The 21,064-nt window shown below is 41.3% G+C and overlaps 1 protein-coding gene across 1 annotated transcript in view; it reads right to left on the bottom strand.

Annotated features, from left to right (window-relative positions):
• The window catches only part of LOC145410647 (ectonucleotide pyrophosphatase/phosphodiesterase family member 1-like), an 83,965-nt gene extending 64,108 nt beyond the window's left edge, over positions 1-19,857 (bottom strand). Inside the window, exon 1 of the mRNA XM_080280760.1 lies at positions 19,795-19,857. Within this exon, the coding sequence (XP_080136886.1) occupies positions 19,795-19,857 (63 nt within the window). The remainder of the gene's footprint in view (positions 1-19,794) is intronic.
• Positions 19,858-21,064: the final 1,207 nt, after the last annotated feature.

Raw genomic sequence — 21,064 nt, 5'->3', positions numbered from 1 at the left:
TTATATTACAATTTCCAGTAACATGTGCTCTAGGAATTTATAAGCATCAGAAACAGGAAAATCGAAAAGAGAGAACACATAAACAGACTCAGAAAGTTCCATTATGATCGCCTTAACCTTGTTCCTGTTCTGCGTGTATACAGTATATATATAGAAAGAGAGATAAAGGGAGAAGGGAAACAGGAGGGGGAAGAAAAGGAGGGAAGCGATAGAGGGAGGAAGGAGGGAAACAGAATAGTGAGGTGGAGAGAGCAGAGGAGGAGAAGGAGAGACAATATGAGTAAGTGACTGAGGAGGAGACGGGAGGGAAACAGATGTGTGAAGGATATGGAAGAAGAGGAACAGGAGAAACAGAGGGGAAGGGAGTGGAGAGATTGGGATAGAGTGAAAAAAAAAAATGGGGGGGGAGGGGAGAGAGAGGAGATAAGAGGAGAGGGAAAAAAGAGAGAAGCTAACAATATAAGGAAGAGAGAGAATGACTTGTTCTAGTTTAATGCATACGACCATAAATATCAGAGAGAGAGAGAGAGAGAGAGAGAGAGAGAGAGAGATACGTGCGGGTGAAGGAGGGCAAGGTCAAAGCGCTCCGTGACCTCTTGTATTGACCTCTCGTATATTGGTAGGTATCTGACTGGGGAGTAGAAGGGAGGTTAAAGATCTCTCTCGCCCTCACTCTCACTCTCACTCTCTCTCAATCGAACTACAGTACAGGCCTCTTATTTTTGCATAAAATAGATTGAAATACACGCAGATAAAAAGCTGACAGACACAAACACATGTAGATAAATGATCTTATGAGATTGATCAGGATGCAGACAGACAGACAGACAGACAGCAGACACCCGGAAAGACAGAAAGACAGACTGGCAGGTAGAGATGGACAGACATACAAATACAATTACATAAAAACAAATACAGCTACAGACGAACACAAATACCCAACCTAATGACAGCAGACAGCCGGAAAAACAGATAGACAGACTGGCAGGTAGAGATGGATAGACATAAACAATATCAAAAACAAATACAGCTACAGATGAGAACACATACCGAATCTAATGACAGCTAATAATGTAATCACTGGTATACCAATTACCCATGACATAACGACCATGATTCCGTGACAAGGCAGTTCTTCATCGCTCAAACATATCTTCAATTAATTCCTAACATCTTCGTTCATCCACAGACTCCCTTTAATGATTTTAGTAATGCGAAACCCTGTTATATTGTTCATACTACCATATGATTACATTCAGTGAGCCACAGATAATGTAGATTGATAGATATAGATACACAGGCATATATAGAGATAAATACATGGAGATAACTGTGTGTGTGTGTGTGTGTGTGTGTGTGTGTGTGTGTGTGTGTGTGTGTGAAAGTGCCGCACCACTGCCACGAAGAGTCTCACATAATATCCATGCTAGATACAGTAAACACGTGACTGCATCGAGGTTTAGGGGTATCTGTGGCATATCTAACAGGTTCCAATGACCCCGACTACATTAAAAGGTTAAGACACTACTGACAGAGATCGGAGGCAGCGTTCTTAAAACAGAGTCCGCAAGGGTGTAGGCTAGGCATGTCCCCAATCTCTGAGAATATATAGTGAACTAATGAATATTAAAGTGGAGGGGTTAGATATAGCCTGCAGTTCAGCATCAGGAGAAACACTGAATACCCCCTCCTCCCATCCCCCCCCCCCCAAAAAAAAAGACACCGCAATAAAGGAGTTTACAACAAAGGATTGGATGGATTAACGTTTAGGCAGATTCCAATACCAGTGAGTCATTTGTGAAATCATGAGGAGTTGTGTGTGTGTGGCGTCTCGACCTCGCTACTGAGTGCACTATGGAAAGCGTCATGCAGGCTAACCCCATTTAATGCTCACAACTGTTCCATAAATTCTTCTGTCATTCGTAAAACCTATACTAAGGGTAAATTATCTTTTTTTTTTCTTTTCTTTTTTATAATTCTCTGCCCCGCTGCTGAAAGCGCTATGAAACGTGGCATGCAGGCTAACTACATTAAATACTCATAACTGTTACTTCACTGATAGGTAGAAATTTTGAGATTCACATAAACCTTCGAGGTCTTATTTTAAAGCTTTTTACTATGATAGTGATGTCTTTTGGATTTGTCTTCGCCACCTGCAGACTATTTCATTTAGCTCAAGAGTGGCTTTATCAACGGCAGGGGATGGAGATGACCTCGTAAAAAAAAAAAAAAAAATCACTACGGGGACATTTTGAGAAGAATAAATATTTCTGAAACGAACAAGAACATATTAAGTTATGCATCTTTGTGAAGCAGCAAAAAATACGACCTCGAGGATTTACCCATACAGTACGATAACTAATACTGTAATGTGTGTGTGTGTGTGTGTGTGTGTGTGTGTGTGTGTGTGTGTGTGTGTGTGTGTGTGTGTGTGTGTGTGTGTGTGTGTGTGTGTGTGTGTGTGTGTGTGAGTAGCCACAAGAAACTCTAAGCCAATGCACTTTCACATCAAAGGGCAATGAACCAGAAGTTAACTAGGAAGACGGGGAGGGTACGGGGGAAGGGGTAAAAATGTTAAAAGTGCAAATGCAAGTGAGCTGACGAGTTGCTATTGATACAAACACACACACACACACACACACACACACACAGTTACATTTAGTAGCATATCAATCGCTCTTCTATAGCACCATTCTAAACACACCTAACAATACAATCTCTCTCTCTCTCTCTCTCTCTCTCTCTCTCTCTCTCTCTCTCTCTCTCTCTCTCGTGGGGGTGTAAAAAAAATAAAGAACGTAATCAAGCGACAACCTGGTGGCCTGGATAATAGCTACATCAACATTAAACTCACAAACACATTAACATTTAGATCACTTACTTGGCAGATCATCAAATACACTTTTACCTTATCTATTTATAAATCTCCCTACTTCTTTGGTCACCTATTAATCTGTTTAAATATTTACTAATTACCTGTTCATTTGTTTTCTTAGTAATTACGTATACTTTTCACCTGCTTACCTTTTTGCATGTGTTTGGGGAAGACAGTGAGCTGTAATCTTCAAAAAGTTCAAGACTGTGATTATTTTTTCTCTCGGGTGACCCTATGTACTGACCTCTGCTAACTTCTGCCCCCCTACTAGGCCTGACCTCTCCTGCCCCCGGCTAGCCCTGACCTCCCCTCCACCACCCTGACCCTACTGGAGATGTCTGGCATGAGGGAAAGTGGATGGGGTGTGGATGGACTATGCGGGGTGAAGGTGGAGGTAATAAAAACATAACAACAAGGGAAGAGTATGACTGCAGTATGACACCCTTGACTCAATCTAGATGTCCGAGACTATACCTATCATCAACTTTTTTATGTAGACAGAGACATACATATATACATAAAGTGCGATATAAACTTACAGGAAAAAAAAAAAACATAGTAATATAGACTGAAGAACCATTACCACATAACAAAGAATAATTCCACGCCCATCACACCTTTCAGCTGGAACTGGGTGAAAAAAGTCAGATGGAACACAAAAGCAATACTGGGAAAAACTGACATAAAAATTTAGCACCTTCAGAACGATGTCGAGTTTTGCTTTCAATTCTTTCTACCGTGGGACAATTTTACTTTGCTGGGAGAAGAAAAGGAGTGGAAGGGAGGACAATAAAAGGACTGGAAGAGGCGTGGTGTGGAGGGCGTGGAGTTAACGGTAAGGACAGGAGAGGAGGAGGAAGTATAACGGGAAGGGAAAGAGCAAGAAAAAGTGAGAGGAGAGGCGAGCAGCGAGGAGAGGAGAGGAGAGAGGAAAGGGAAGGGAAAGAGGGGAAACTGTGATGGGGAGGAGAGGGTGGTCGAGGAGAAGGAAAGGAGATACGAGGTGTGGCTGGGTGAGGCAGGGAAGAAAGGTTGGGGGGAGGAGAAGCGCGGAGGGGAGAATGAAGGAGAGATGTGTGGCAGGGACAGGTAAGGTGGGGAGAGGAAGGAGAATGGAGAGGAGAAGCAGGCCAAGGAAGAGAAGGGAAGAGAAACAAAAGGAATGAAAGGGGAGGGGAGGGGAGAGAAGAGAGGAAGGGTGAGTTGGGGAGAGGAAGGAGGAGGTCTATTACAAAAGGAAAGGGCAACAAAAGGGAAGAGTGAAGAAAGGAGAGAAGGGGTGTGGCAGGAAGGGGCAGGGAAGTAAAGGGAAAGGTAGAAGGCAGAGGGAGAGGAGAGAAGGAAAAACAAAACAAAAGAAAGGAGAAAAGGAGAGGCGTGGCAGGGAGGGGCAAGGACGTTAAGGGTAAGAGGCGGGGAAACAAGGGAAATCCCATGTCAAGTGTAGGATACTGAGTCTGTCCGGGTTCAGGTCAGGGACACACTATATACATTAATCATCCTCACACAAGTCAAACCCGTCACAGTCTCTTCATAACCCGTTTACCATCACCACGACATAAATCTTACTTTTTTCGTTACTTCCGACAATTATTTTACTGTACTCAGAATTTTAACCTGTCAAAATACTTCAAGACATTCACGACGCTTTATACATACATACCCAGTAAATACATACATACATATATACATACCCAGTAAATACGTACATACATACATACATATAAATACATTCCCGATACATACATACATACGAGTATATACCCGGTACATACTTACATACCTGGTACATACATACATACATATGTACTCGGAACATACATTCATTACATACACTCATACATATCCACAGGACACTCTTTCCAGCTTATGAGTATCTTCTTCTCGTCTGATATATATTTTCTAAGCAACGGTCTGTTTCACTCTATCAAGGGTAATTAAGCTGCACTAGTGACAACACAGACACACAAACAAAGTGTTCATTATAATACTCTCCTCTTCTCACGGCTTGGGTATATTTGGAGCCTTGGAGGAGAGGTATAATTCCTTCAGGCTTTTAAAATCGTCTGGCGGTACCCAAGATAATACCCTACTGTCTTAGCCACCCTTCTGTTGGTTCCTGAAAAACTGCGCCTGGCGTTGGAATAAGTTATCGGGATGCTTTTATGAAGTGAATTAGTTGATGATGATGACGACGACGAAGATGATCATGATAATGATGATGATGATAACAATAGTAGTAGTAGTAACTACCTTGTAACATGATTCATTTCCACCCAACCAAAGTCATCAACCAAACACCACACAGAAACGGAACAAGTTGCGGGACTTTCCGGAAAAAATGTCACCTGATACTCCGAACGAAAATATTTGACACGTGACAAAAAACGTCGGTTCTCATAACCATTTCTTGATGTGAATATTAATGGGTTACGTAAGGGTTCAGAAATTAATGTTCAGGACCCATATTTATGAAGGATCCTACACTTCGTCCAATTTAACGGAGCGGTGATTGGTACTTTTGCTGCCTATTTTTCGTGGCTCACTGTCAGAAGACAACACTAAGGCTTTGCATCCTTTCCGCTGACATTCTTCGTAACATGCACTGTATTTTAGTGGTAACATCTTGAAGTTTGGCACTGAAGACGAATAGACGGAAATTGAATGCAAAGTTAAAGTGAACAAAGTATAATACGTTAAAAAATGGGCGCTTCTTTAACCCTATGTCGATATGAGATAAAAATAACATACAAGGGAAAAACATCATAATAAACAGCGAAGGAAGATGCTGCTTAGGTGTTATAGTCTACTGTTAATCTCTTGCTATAGCCCAGCAATCAAAATGGAGAGCTGGTAATATTAGGCCAAGTTAAAGTGAACAGAGAACAGTCCATACTTTCGATAAACAGGTTTCCATAACAGTGAATTATTAAGAAGATTGTTTTGCTTTACGCATTATATTCACATTAACTCCTTGAATCCGATGACTTTTATTTTTTCAAGTCTTGCTATCTCCAGACGAGTTTGTTCAGTTTAGGCGAGACTTTTCCAGCTGTTGGAGTTACCTGTATGCTATATAAATCCCTACACAAATAAAAGTCTGTCCAACGTTAAAAGCAACCGTCTGGTGTTAGTAAGAGTACAACTGAATATAACATCGGACTGAAGGACGTTAATATTCACTGTAATTTGACTGGGATGTGTATGAGTAAGGATAACAGTATACACAGCCAGTTTTATACACAGCATGAGCTAAAAACAGTTTATAAATGCGGCTCTAAGTCCTGTTTGTATTGGAGGTAGGTTATGCTCTCTCTCTCTCTCTCTCTCTCATCCATTGTTTGTTCCATGTCGCCTTAACCTCTGACCTGCTACGACCTCCCCATACAAAACCCACTGACCTTTCTATGACTAGCCTCTGCCCCCTACGCCAGACCCGCTAGAGCCAGGTCATGGAGTGTTGACCGTGACCTGACCCCCTCCCCCCGCAGAGCTGACCTTTGACCTTCTCTGACCCCCGTATGCTGGAGTTCGTATCCCGTTTTCTGTGTAAGCTGAGCGTCACGTTTTCTGGCGAGTTTAATGTTACTTCGGAAAATGTACGAGAGAGAGAGAGAGAGAGAGAGAACCTGAACCTGAGTCTTCAGGACTTTATCAACCTACTTCTTATGCACGAAAAAAATCGTCTAGAAGAAACCCGAGTAAACTAATAATCATAATCATCATCATAATAATAGTAATAATAATGATAATGATGATTACCAGCGAGCAAGCCAGCGATGTATACTCTCAGTCAGGCTTGGAAATGTGCGGTTCGGCCCGGCTGTCCCACTAATCAGAAGCTAGCTAATAACTTTATTCCTATGTGAAGCAGAGTTGAAATTCTTTCTGCATGTGATACATTCATTCAAAAAATTTTATCAACTAAAAACTCACTCGTAAACGCGTAGGAACCCCTTGGAATCTCGAGTTTTCCAAGGAAGTGTGTGGGGGGGGGGGAAGGGTGAATGTGTTTCTGTGTCTGTGTGGGAGTGTGCGCGTATGTGTTTCTGTGTCTGTGTGGGAGAGTATGTGTGTCTTTCTGTGGTTGTGTGGGAGAGTATGTGTTTCTGTGTCTGAATAGGTGTACGTGAGAGAATGCTTTTCATACCAGTGTATTTTTCACTGTTCAGCTACTATCATGAAGAAATAATATATCATCATCATCATCATCATCATCCAAACCTCCTTTCCCACCCTAGGGAAGGGATGAGATATTGTGATAACATGGCACTCGCTCGGTCGTCACGCGCTCACAAAGCGCACTTTACTGGTAATAGTAATAATAATAATAATAATAACAATTCGGACGTAGAGGTGTTGTGGAGTGAGTGTCGCATCCTTGACTTAGGCTCCCTATTGTTTTTGCTAAGGTGGAACTTTTTTTTTTTTTTTGTCCCTTACATCCCAGTTCCTTCTTCCTGCAGAAAAAAAACAATGAGAATGACGATGCTGGTGGTGGTGGTTGTGGTGGTGGTGGTGGTGGTGGTGGTGATGGTGGTGGTGGTGGTGGTGGTGGTGATGGTTGTGGTTGTGACTGTGGTGGTGGAGATAGACAAACCTCTTTACCTTACCCATCTTTTCACTGATACTGACTCCCTTGGCTATTTTAATCCGGCTAACACAGTACATTTGTTTGGCTGAGAGAATTCCTAGCACTAATGAAGGTTGAGAGAGAGAGAGAGAGAGAGAGAGAGAGAGAGAGAGAGAGAGAGAGAGAGAACCGATTCGTTATCCTTTGCCTACAATCAGCTTTGCAATTATGTTTTTGTATTGAGACTCGCGCGCGCGCGCACACACACACGCACACACACACACACACACACACACACACACACGCGCGCACACACGCACACGCACACACACACACACACACACACACACACACACACACACACACACACACTCGTCGCACAATATCACCAAAACCATTAGGAAACCAAAACCCATTTTATATCTCATTAAAATCATTACCGGTATCTAGGATGCGTAAAAGACTCCAATGGATGTTTCCTAAACTGAATAAGATCTAGCGTCAACACACAGCAAATGATAATGATGGTATTTACGGGCAATTTGGTAATGAAGTGGGATGTCTTCACGTGCTGGCACCAATATAACTGGATGGTTCCACTGTCTGGTTATACAAAAGTCCCACAACTACTTCCCTATCCCCAGAAAGGTAGACGGCGCAACGTAAGCGGAGGGCAACTTAAGCCTGCAGTTCACCGGGAACATTTCAGATGAACCTGGGACAACAACAACAATAACAACAACATGGGCCATTTAACGTGGGTACACAACAAAAAGGCAATCTACTACCGTAACCTCCAGCCCACCACCTAAAAGGGTAAAGTCACAGGGTCTCTACATGGAAGAGACACTTGGTACAGATAGTGTAAAAGATGATAAACTCTTTACTTTAACTCGGCCTCAGACTGTCATAGCTCCATCTTGAATGCCGAGTTGTGACAATGGATTAACACTAGAATATGCTCATTGGCCATAATTAAGTGCAATGGAAAAGATGTAGAGCCGTAGTATTATTTTTTTCAATCACTCACCTGTGAATTAAATTGCAAAAGGACGAATTCTAGGCCAAGTTAAGATAAGAAGAGTATACAGGTACATGGGCAGAGATATATACCAGCTGACAGAAAAATCGATCAATGGACAGAAGAGAAGATATACCTAGACAGAACGAGATAGATAGTGGTATTAGACAGCGTCCCAGCAAAGAGGTTAGTGCCAAACCGACGAGTCACCAATCGCAACCACTCCCCCCCTTTAAATATCAAACACTCTTAACAAATAACCATCACCTTTAAAAGACACCGAGATTAAAGGTTAAGGCGCATAAAGAAAACGTAATGGAGGAATGCAAAAAGGAACACCACAAACGATATGAAAAATATACATAAAAGTAGTATTATAAGGAAGGATGATTTGTACTGTGAGAAGATATAATAAGAACGCTAGGTTAACAAAGAAAATGCATATTAAAGAAGCTGTTGACAGATTATGCAGGGGAAGATCCAGAACAAGATAAAATGAGGTATATAGAGGAGAAGTGCATGAGGAAGGGCGACTTATGTGGTAGAAGGGAATGATCAGAATGCACGGTCATTATAGAAGGTATAGAACTGGAGCTGCTGAAAGAATACGAAGAGGAAAAACGTAAACGAAAGGCAAAGGCACAGTGGAGGGGTACATGATGGAGGTTGCCTTGGAGTGGTAGAAAGGAGTGATAAGAACGCATTAAAAAAAATGCAAAGAAAGGAAAAAAAAAATGTTGGGGTGACAGAAAGTAGAAAAACGAAAACAGATAAAAGTATGAGGAGAAAAACTAAAAACAAAATGCAAAGGATACGTTATAAGTGGACATAAAGGAGGGAGCCTTGGAAAGACAGGAGGGAGTGGTAATGAATCCTAATATCAAGGTTTAAAGGGTTTTTGTCTCCGTTACCCCTAGATGAGCTCTGGGATTATGGGTCCGGCAAAAAGGCATTAAAACAAAAACAAAATATCCCCATAATGTTAACGGGTTGTACAAAAATCGTGTATAAAATTACCGGTACGTGGAACAAAAACATTATTACTCTAGTACCATAACCTTTTCAATAGCATGACTTTTTATTCAGGTTACGGCCTGACGACTTAATGCACCTTACGGAACTAATCTATAAAATTTTAAGAATCCCGCGCGCACACACATACACACATCCTACCAGACACAGACACATCCCAACAGCTACACAAACACAGTTCCCAAGTTTAATTAAAATAGCTAAACACACACACACACACACACACACACACACACACACACACACACACACACACACACACACACACAATTAAGACAGCTCTTATCATTATGGCCTCCCTGACACTGACCGCCCAAACCCGACTGCCTTAGACTTTGTATGGGGTTCACCTCCACCGCTTTCCAGTCACCCACCACCACACTTTTCATTGTCAAATAATAATAATAATAATAATAAAATAATCTCTACATACTCCATAATTCCTTTGATAATGACTACAAGATGATACATACATCACATTATAAACGTCGCACCTCTGAACAGAACATACCCACTGAATGCGCTTTATACCAGATCATAGCCATAACTGTTTTTATGTGCACTGGAGGCAGGGAGACCACAATTATCTACTTCTGTATCTACACACACACACACACACACACACACACACACACACACACACACACACACACACGCACACACACACACACACACGCACACACACAGAGTTAACGTATGTATTTCCTCTAACGCCGAAAATATTAAAGACTGGACTATATATTTTTATTTTTTCCTGTATCTAGGTCTCTCACGCTTCTCTTGATCTTTATTACATATATGGCAAATGGATTCACGAACAGCTATTCATTTTTCTATTCTGTATTTCAGGGCACTTCGCGAACGCTGTATGTCATGAGCTACCTGCAAGTATCAGGTTATACAATAATGAAAATATTGGATAAAATATTGGATAAAATATTGGATAAAATTTGATATGTGAAGCTAAAAAATTAAAAAAAAGCCTAACGTAACAGAGTCAGTATTTTGAAGTATAGTATCTACCACGTCTAAGAATATACTCAGAAATCTAAACAACATTAGAAGAAAAAAACTTATTCTGAAGTTAAAATCAGAGTATCTACCAAGTTTCAAAATATATTCAGAAAAAAAAAATACTACATAGTTTTAGATACAAAATATTCACAACTATCCTCCGAGTGTTAAAATGAGTTACCTTACGGGAGATCAAGGTTGGATGTAATCACCTAGAGAGACCGTGAGTGACTGAGGAGACTGTAGGCTGTATTCTAGGTGACATAAGAGGCTTCGCAGTACCTCTTCCTTAGTAATTTATTTTGCATAGTACACTTTTAACATTCTCTTACTTGTGCTGTTTTAGCGAGATAGTTTGCATCACTAACATACACGGGGATACTGAGGCGTATAAACCGCTAAGGAGGGGGTGTTAGGAAATCTACAAAGCCAAGTAGAATACAGTAGTTAACGTTGTACTGTAATGTGTGGGAATGCTGGGTTATGTTATGGGGAGGGGGTGGGCGAGCACTGAAGGATCCTGTCTGAAGCCTATTGACTGGATAAAACGTTTCAATACCCCGTCTTGTCCTACTGCTAGGTTGCTCAGGGACGCTCTCTCTCTCTCTCTCTCTCTCTCTCTCTCTCTCTCTCTCTCACACCGATTTCATATTATTCCTGGCTCTTTCATACGATTTTAATTCTTCTTAAAACACTCACACATTTTTAAAGGGGCTAACAAAGTCTGTCTCTCATACCTTCAATTTCAAGCAAGTCTCCAAAGTTAATAAAGCTGTCTACGGGTGACAAAATAACATGGAAAATAACGTACTGAAGGGGAGAGCTATTTCATTTTGCAACGGTCCAGTGGGTGCAGGAAGGTGTGACTCGGGGGCCACAGCAACAACAGCACGACCACGAAACACGCCTGACACTCACGAAACACACCTCAGTTTCACGAGAATAACATTAAATAATTACCGGCATGACTCAAAAATTCGCGGGTTATCCAGTGACCGAAGCAAGAACAGGAATACGGGTGATAATAAGTCAGTTTATCTTCACTTGACGGAACTGGGCCACTCCCACAACTTACACATCAAATACCGGGTACTAATTCACAGCTGCATGAGATTCAGTAGGCTTTAGTAATGAAGTAGGAATGCGTCTCCTTGGTCACTAGTCAGATCAACCCTCCAATCTGACTACAGCCATATACTGAGTTGAAGAGCATTAAGGAATTTTGTCAGGTTAGAACAAATGGACTACAATGATTCCTTCACTACGATGTTTTTATATTCTATTCTTACCATCACCACACAGTTATAATCAGTTTACGATACACATTTCGAACTAGAAGATTTCAGCCCTCTTTATTCCCTTCGCTACTAGAGGTCAGCTCTAAATATATATTTTTTTAAAATCAAGTGGCCATAGGAATAAAATAAGAAAATACGTCACCAGATTAAAAAAGTAAAAATAATACCCTACAGGACTTTAAACCAAATCAAGGTTAAGCAAGAACCGGAATGCTCTTTTTTAAATTAAACTTTACATTAAGAACCTAATTTACGTTTTCGAGTTCCGGCTACTAAAGTACTCAAGTGGTACAGAGGTTAATGAATGCTCAACAATACTTAACCCATGTAATGTAAAAAGACCCTCTTGAGCTGAATAAAACTGTCTGAAGGAAGTACGAATAAAAGAAAATCACTGTAGATTATTGCTTATTGATGTCCACTGCCTGACAACTATGCAGTGGGTAGGTACAGAGGCAAGGCTAAATTCAGAGAGGGGTAAGGGCGGAATAAATTAAAGGACAAGAGTAATGTTTGGTTACGTTGTGTGTGTGTGTGTGTGTGTGTGTGTGTGTGTGTGTGTGTGTGTGTGTGTGTGTGTGTGTGTGTGTCAGCGTGTACGTGTATGCATTTAAGAGTGTGTAGTTCTGTGTACATGTGTCTGTATCATATGAGTTCGTAAGCGTGTCTACCGTACGCGCGTGTGCGTGTACGTGAGCGTATCAGTCTTACATCATCACCCACGATGCCTGTTACCCTCACTCTCCCTTACGACCTCCACCGCATACTATGAACTTCGACATTCAGTATAAACGGTTTGCTTCTTATTCTTGCTCTCATTTTGGAGGACGTCGCTACGATTTAAAGCTCCAGAGCTAACTGTAAATATGCAAAGGTTCATTCTCTCTCTCTCTCTTTCTCTCTCACACACATGCAAACACGCAAATTTGCACACATCTCTGACCTTACCACACCCACACCACCTTCTGTCTTATCTCTTCCCTTTTCCCTTCTCCCTCCCCTCCACCCGTCTTTCCTCTTCCCTACACCTCCCTCCCTCTCACTTACCACACAATCCATACATATTTTCACCTCCCGTTCACAGTACACATGACTTCAGTATTTCTCAGATGCATTTATTTTCGGCAGAGGAAAAAATCGTCTGGTGGTACCCATAATGGCGTGTTTTTCGTTTGGCTTCCTTACCTATTTATACTTGATATAGCTAGTTAATACCCTTTTGTGCGTTATTTAAGCAGGGTAGGGAGATGCCAGAAGAATTTATATAGCACAGAACAGAACAGTGACGTGAATTAAGCAAAATAAATCGCTCTTTCGCTTTATAAAATCTACTAGCAGTACCCGAGAAAACAAAAATTACAGTGTTTCTGAATAATATACAGGCATAATTCATCAACCCGTTGGAACTCAGACAGTGAGAGGCTGAGGTGAGATAAGAGAGATAAAGTCTCACTATCCTGACACACGCACGATACTGTGACCCTGACAAGGCCGCCCCAACAACCCGGAAACAACCCGTGCTGAACCACACACACACACGCATAACACCAAGCCACGCCTCTTACCCCTCCACCCCTCAAAAAAAAGTTGGGCGTGCAATCCTTTGCTCTTTACCCACGTGGAGTAAGTAGAGTTTGTTTTCATAAAGGTTCTTCAACTTCAAATGCGCACCAGATTTCTTGCTGATGCTTTTATCTCACTTTGTACATATACCAAACACATCACAGCCATACTGACAGTCAAAATTAAAGTGAAAAATAAGGCCAAACAAGATAATTTACGGAAAAAATATATATATACCGCTCTATACTTATAAAAAATAAAGACTGATATTTACCTGGAAAAAAAAAATGAAAGAAAAGGGGAAAAACATAAAATCAATTCTTTTCCTGCGGGAGATATAAACCATGCGATGATCTGCAACACCATCAGAAAACCTGGTTAAGATTTTTTTCGAATACAGGTGCAATACAGCAGCTTCCGCGAGATTTCAGTACCACAAGGACTCGAGCCGCGTCATAAGCCACTACACCATTATGTAACTTTGGAATAGAATGTCGGTTGAGTTTTCGTGCATGATCGAGTTAAATTATTCCACGCTAAGCTGGCTTGATGTTCTGTGTGTGTGTGTGTGTGTGTGTGTGTGTGTGTGTGTGTGTGTGTGTGTGTGTGTGTGTGTGTGTGTGTGTGTGTGTGTGTGTGTGTGTGTGTGTGTGTTACAGTTTATTCATGAGGACCAATGTACCACCCCCAGACAATTTACTGGACTATACCACTGCTATCACACACACACACACACACACACACACACACACACCTGTCTCGCCGTACCCCACCCACACAGCATTTAATCATTTCACTTCTCCACCCCGTCTCTCCCCAAGGCGAAACAAGCCAGATTATCTCCCACGTGATCGTGAGTGCCCATGCTATAAGATTTTCAAAACGTGATATTTTTTTTTTTTTTTTTTTTTTTTTTTAAGGCTCCGACTATAGGGACCTTGCATTGTACTCTCCCTCCCTCCTCCACCCCTCCCTCTCTCTCTCTCTCTCTCTCTCTCTCTCACACACACACACACACACACACACATTAATCAACTCTCTCTCTCTCAGCAAAAACGTGACCAGGCCTGAGTGAACGAGAATGTATATAACCTAACCGAGCCAGACAAACAAAATTTACAGCTTAACCCACTTGCGTCCAGTGTCCTCAGTTTAGGAAGAAACTGGGCATATTCAAAAGTAAAGGGAACCCCGGGACAGGGACCTATAAGCTTCAAGACTATGAGCCGATAGGCAGAGGGCAGTACGCTTAGCACCCTTCCAGCACAATCCCTTACTCCTCCTCCTCTTCCTGCTTCTCTTCCTATTGCTAATACTCCTAGTACCACCAGGTACTGGTATTTTTACAATTATCATTATAATTACCTGTATTTTTCAAGATCTTCATTAGCTTATGATTAATTCGACTCGCTGTAATTTAATGGGCAAACCAGTCTCGTTTTTACTGTACATTCGTTTACGCTGCAATCAACACTCTCAGGCTCCTGTATTCACCTTCAACTGAATAAAACCGTTTGATATTGGCTGGAATAGAGGACTTGAGCTTTTCCCGACCATGTGTGTTCAAACAGCGTTCTGGTGGACGATTCCCGGAAGATATTGCATCCTTTCTATAAAGAACTGATAACTGTGCGAGAATGATCAGAGTCTCGTGGTATTATGTCAAATGGCACTTGACTGTCCGCTAAAAAGTTAAACAAATATATCCATCCATCCTAATCCTCACTTTGCCCCATCAGGCGCGTACAGACCCGTGCCTAAGCTATTCGGTCCCGAAATTTAAAGCAAGGGCATCCTCACTCTCCCCTTAGCGACACCCGGGTCACGTCTCTATATGCTAAAAAAATAATTAAATAAATAAACACTGACACAGGGTCGCTTTTCTGTCAAGAAAACTGACCCCGGGTCACTACTCTACTGTATACCTGTAAAGTGAAACCTGGGTCATTTTTCTATAGCTATAAAAGACTGATCCAACACCCTTATTCTGACACCCAGGTTTTGATTTATAACTACCAAAAAATGACCATGTGTCGCTTTTCTATATAGAAAAATTACATTTAAATCACTTTTCTATATGGATAACTCTCCTGCATTTTTTTTTTTTTTAAATCGACATCGGTGCCCACAGAGGACGCCCCCTCCCTCCGTCACTTATGTATAGCAAGAAACTTGGCCCCAGGTCAATGACCCGCAGGTCTTTCCATGGGAGTCGATACTGTATGTCATCGACTGGCCCATCTATTAGGTAGTTCCTGGAAGTGTGTTTTATTAGAAAAGTAGAGCGAAACAAAGATAATAAAGAACAATTTCATGCTTAACCTCTTCCCTCCAATGACGCATTTTTACTCATTTATTTTTGCCGCCTCCTGACAATTATATTCAGCCTAGGGGAGTTCTCTTGTCATCAGGGATTAATGAAGCCTATATGTAACCTCGCCAACTCAAGGAATCATCACTACGCCGAATAAAACCGTCAGGAGATAGCAAGTACTAACAACAAGACATCACCATATGGACGCGGTTATAAAATACGAGTACCAAACTTCACCATCCATTTCCAGTCACCTATCCACCTAAGATAAAAGCGGCCAACACCTGCAAGATAAAAGCGGCCAACACCTGCCCCACACAACAATCCCGTTCAGTTCCACCTCTGTGAAATAGTCCACAGGTAAAAAATGCTGTAAAGTAATAATAATCTAATAATTTTTTCCCTGGACACTGGCGACATTAAGACCGGCAGCAAGGATGACAGCTGTCATACTAGAAATTTTCTATCTATTGTCTCTATGTAAATGTCCATGTATCTAGCTGTCGGCAATAAGGATGTAAATTGTTACGCTGGTAAAGGTGAAACTGGCAAAGATATTTATGCTGACACATGACGTATACTGTAAATATAATTATCTATCTATCTATCTGTTAAGTCTGCCTGCCTCTCAACTGGCAGATCAAAATATAAGGCAATTTATCATGTGTTTGCCTAGTTGTAGCAGTCATCGACTTATCTTCTATTTATCCGTCTGTCTGCCATCCATCTATCTACCTACAATACGTACCTATCTACCCATCTATCCAGACAGGCCATGCAAGGTGTCACACAGTCATTCTAATATATGGCCCAGTATGTTACCGTATTTTTACTGGTACATACATACCGAAATCCTACCACACATCTATCGTGTGTAGATTAACATTTGAATACTGTATACCGGTACTTACCTCAGACCTCTCAGGGGCGGGACAACTCACCTTTCTTATTCCAACTGACGCCAAACTATTTCCTTCAGCTGAGGGTGAGTCATGGGAGCCTCAATGTTAACTTAATGGCAGTGGGTAAGCAAACTATAATAGGTCTTCTTCTACTGATAATGAATTTCCCCATGTTCATCAATACGTCTGTATCCACCCATCAATCAATCTACCCATATATAAAAATCTATCTACTATCAATTATGTATCTACTCTATCCATCTATCACTCTACCTGTATCTGTATAATTTATCTATCATCTATCTATTTCCATCTATACCTAATCTATCCATCAATCAACCTACCTCTATACTCTATCTACTAGCTATTTATCTATCCATATATCCATCCATCAATACCTCCAACTATATAAATTATCTATCTGCCTGTCTCCTGGCACTGCGGATCTAAGCTGTCAGGCTAGTAGTGGTGAAACCCTTCTGGTTTTTGCCTCCGAAGCATTGCACTTACGAAATGGAGCAGGGAATTTCCAAGGACTACAATGATGTGGATATTTGTGTGGCCTATATTTCTGAATCCTCACCTGCCCGAGGAGGAGGAGGAGGAGGAGGAGGAGGAGGAGGAGGAGGAGGAGGAGGAGGAGGAGGAGGAGAAGGAGGACGACGACGACGACGACGACGACGACGAGGATTGAAGATGATGATAATGATGAAAATGATGCCGATTGTGATGAAGATAAAGGATGATGATAACAGATTTTACTCAACCAAGTGAAATCTCACCAATCAAAGAATTAACACAGAAATTTATGAGAGTACTAAGTTCCTACATTTACTAACATGCGGGAGGGAAGGAGGGGGGGGAGCTAGCATCTTTAACTGCTTTCCCTTTCATTTACGGCCCCAGTACAAAAAGTTACCCCTGTTAGGTGAGACGTCTCGAGCCCTTTCAGTATGGTCTTTTTTAACGCTGAATAAATCCATACCAGGGTAGCAAGAAAAAAAAATCCATCGGGGTTGGCAAAAAAGAAAACTCCATCAAGGAAAAAAAAATTCCATCGAGGGTAGCAAGAAAAAAAAAAATCTGTCGAGGGTAGCAAGGGAAAAAAAAAATCCATAGAGGGTTGCAATAATAATCTTAAAAATTCGAGCATCGAGGGTTGTAAGAATGAAAAGAAAAATTTGTTCATCATAGTATATAGGTGTAAAGTTCGCATCAGTACCCACCTGTACGCTATTCTCCCTCCTTTATGACGCACGGTCTTTCCTATATCGAATAAAACCGTCCGTAGGCAGCAGGAAAGAAAAAATACGTAATCAAGACACAGCGAGTTGTTCATCATACAAGCTCGCATCTCTAACCACTTTCGCTCTCGTATTCACTGCGACATAAAAAGTAGTCCCATTCCTTACACGGAATTCAAGCACATCACCTGTCTGCCCAGCCAATACCATCACTTCCTTACTTGCTAGGTTGGGGGGGGGAGGGTAAGGGGGACACAGTGGAAGAGACAGAAAGGAAGGGGTGAGAGGGAAGAGGGTGGTAGGGTGAAGGAGGGGCGGGAAGTACTGGGGTGAAGCAATTATTATTATTATTATTATTACGACTACTACTACTATTATCATTATTACTGAAAACTGGAAGTGAGCGGTGTGTTCGGGGTGGCAGGGAAGTGACGGGATCATGCTAATGCTGCAGAGGAAAAAGCATATTTATTTATTTATTTCTCATAATTACTGAATGCCGGGAGGGGAGGAGATGGTGGGGGAGGAAGGTATAAGAGTAAAAACGGTCATGGTGGTGTAACAACTAAAGGTCACGGCCGCCTAACAGCTATAATCGAGTAAATAAAAAATCACATAAAGCCTATTACCTAAGCACAAAAATGTCACAAACATAAAATAGATAAGTCAATATACTACAGCTGGTCAACCCTTTCCCTGCCAAGATAGCCCTTCGATAAACAGAATCACATGGTGTTAGCATAAATAAAATTCCTACCACAGATGAATAAAAAGCAGAGGAAGGGTTACTCTAGGACAAGGTAGTTTTAGAAGCTTCTGGGTGCTATGATTTGGCTTGGGAAAAAAAAAAAAAAAGTTTAAGGAAAGCTTCTATAGTTAGCAAAGCGTCTGAAAAAATACCCATGTGCATCGACAACAGGGTAAAGAGTTAGGAAAGAGGAGGAAGGGCAAGTTAGAGGAGTGATCGAGATGCACGGAATGGGAGGAATGAAAGATAAGTCTCAAGTAAACTTATGTTTTGTTGGCCACTGCATTCTGGTTACCTGCTTTACCAGTCATGAATAATACTTTTAAATATCCAACGAATTACCATTTCGATCCAAAACGTCATAAAACCTGATCAGAACTCTTCCTTAACACTTGTATGGCGACTTTAAAGTGTTTTATTCTCAGCTATTATTTAGTACAGTTATACTAGTAAATTATTAATAATGTACCGTTTGTACAGTAATTAGAAGACCTTTAATGCAATAGTATAGTGCATTACCATTTACTGAATGGACAAGTAGTCATCCTTTATAATATACTGAAATAACACTGAGGGATGATGCTAAGTAAAATGTCTACAGCCGAGTAAACACTTACATATGACTAATGTAATACATCTAAGAATACACATATATAATTGAGAATATATGCAGAATGTCTCCAGAGCAAGCCCCCTCCCCCTCCCCACACACACACTAAAAATATTTGCTATGTGATGCTTGACTGGGTTGGTAGTAGTGGTGCAGTATTAACTTCAGTCCAATGACGTGATACCGGTATTTAATTTTATTCGTTACCACCAATTTTATTCACTTTAGACTCCAAGTAGTAAGTGGGTTAATGAAGGTTATATCTAACTCCTGTACTTAGCAAAATCTTTCCACTGCTGACCGTAATCGTCTGCTGTAACAGAATAGCAGATGCAATGTCAACAGACCGACGCGATGGCCTTAACACCTTCCAACGCTACGTAAACTACCTGGTTGTATTTGTTTACTCCTCCACGTCCTAAACCACACCTTATGTGAAGCAAAATGTGAAACAAACTATAAAATGCATGACTAATTTAACCCATGCCCTACTTACATGCGTGTTTGTGTGCTGGCGAAGACGATCAGCAGCATGGGTATCGAATGTAACGGGGCACTCCTCTTCCACTGCTGATCTCCATGGTCCTGTCTTGTCCATACATGCCGGAACTGTTCCTGGGTCAACAGGTGGTGTTTCTCAATGCCCACCACCATCATGACCATCTTAATTCCCGAAATAATACCACAAGCACTTCAGACCCCTTACCCCGGTGCCCTGGCAGTCTCCTACTTTTTTGTGGCGTTGGCCACTACATCGGCGATGCCATTCATAGGTTTCCTCCCCATGAGAAACTATGGAGGTACTCTGGAGAAAAAAAAAAAAAAAAAAAGGAATCAAGGTGGAATTAGTATTTGGGCATTAGGGACGCGAAAATAAAGGTAGGGAAAAAAAAAGTGAGAGAAAAGGGCTAAGCAGAAGTGTCCTATCTTACATGTGCTTGGTGCTCGCCCCGTTGACGTCACACCATCTAACTTCAAACCACATGATAATCCACTCAAACCACCACATGGCTTTTACTACGTTATCAATGAACCAAGCTTCATTATAGTGTACAAAAAACTATATCACAATATGTAAGCCTACAGGAGTATATGGAACAACAGTAATCTATCCACGTAAACAATTCTTACGACAAATACAGACATTTCCTTACTGTTCTTCCACTGCAAAAGTAAGATAAGCCGGTCGTAAAGTAACTATACTGTAATGACAAATACTAATAACCATTTCCACTTATGGTCATTTAAGCAAGCAATTATTGCTTACTCCTGATATTTTCTCCGTGCCTAGGTTAGAGGAAATTCCTGGCTAAGTGTTTGATAACGTCTCAGTTCTTTCACTCACACGATCAAACCGATCCTATGTTCTACACAGCGTAGAACGATTTTACTTAGGTGGGGGGTCTCCCTCGCGGCAGAGATGTTCACCTATCTCAACAATATCCCCATAAAAAGCTCGTTTGACCTAACACATCCAAAAGAGTAGCATCAATCCTTTAATTTCTAATCATTTCAGTAGGAAACATCTTTCCCTAGACGAATGAAATGGTTTGGACGTAGCAATACTCTCTGACTCCTCACTTACATTTCACTGTGGCAAACGCCAGGAACTTCTACTACGTTAAAAGAGACCTAGAGAGAACCAAAATATGTTAAAATATTGTTTGGATCAGTCATTACGAACTTAGGATTTTAATGTCTTAAACCAGAGTTTTATTCACCTCACAGAAACCACCGGCCATAAATCGAACGCCTGACCTCCCATCCCCAAAACAAAAGCATCCGGATGGTCTGGTGGGCACAAGGTCATGCTACTACGTTAATTATCACACATGATAATATTATGAAACTCCTGCAACATCTAATCAGC

The sequence above is a fragment of the Coenobita brevimanus genome, chromosome 86 (assembly GCF_032717465.1).
Source record: "Coenobita brevimanus isolate Jiangsu-jjx chromosome 86, ASM3271746v2, whole genome shotgun sequence".
NCBI classification, from domain to species: domain Eukaryota; kingdom Metazoa; phylum Arthropoda; class Malacostraca; order Decapoda; family Coenobitidae; genus Coenobita; species Coenobita brevimanus.
Note: the sequence above shows the minus strand (reverse complement) of the source record. Positions and strands in the feature narration are given on the sequence as shown.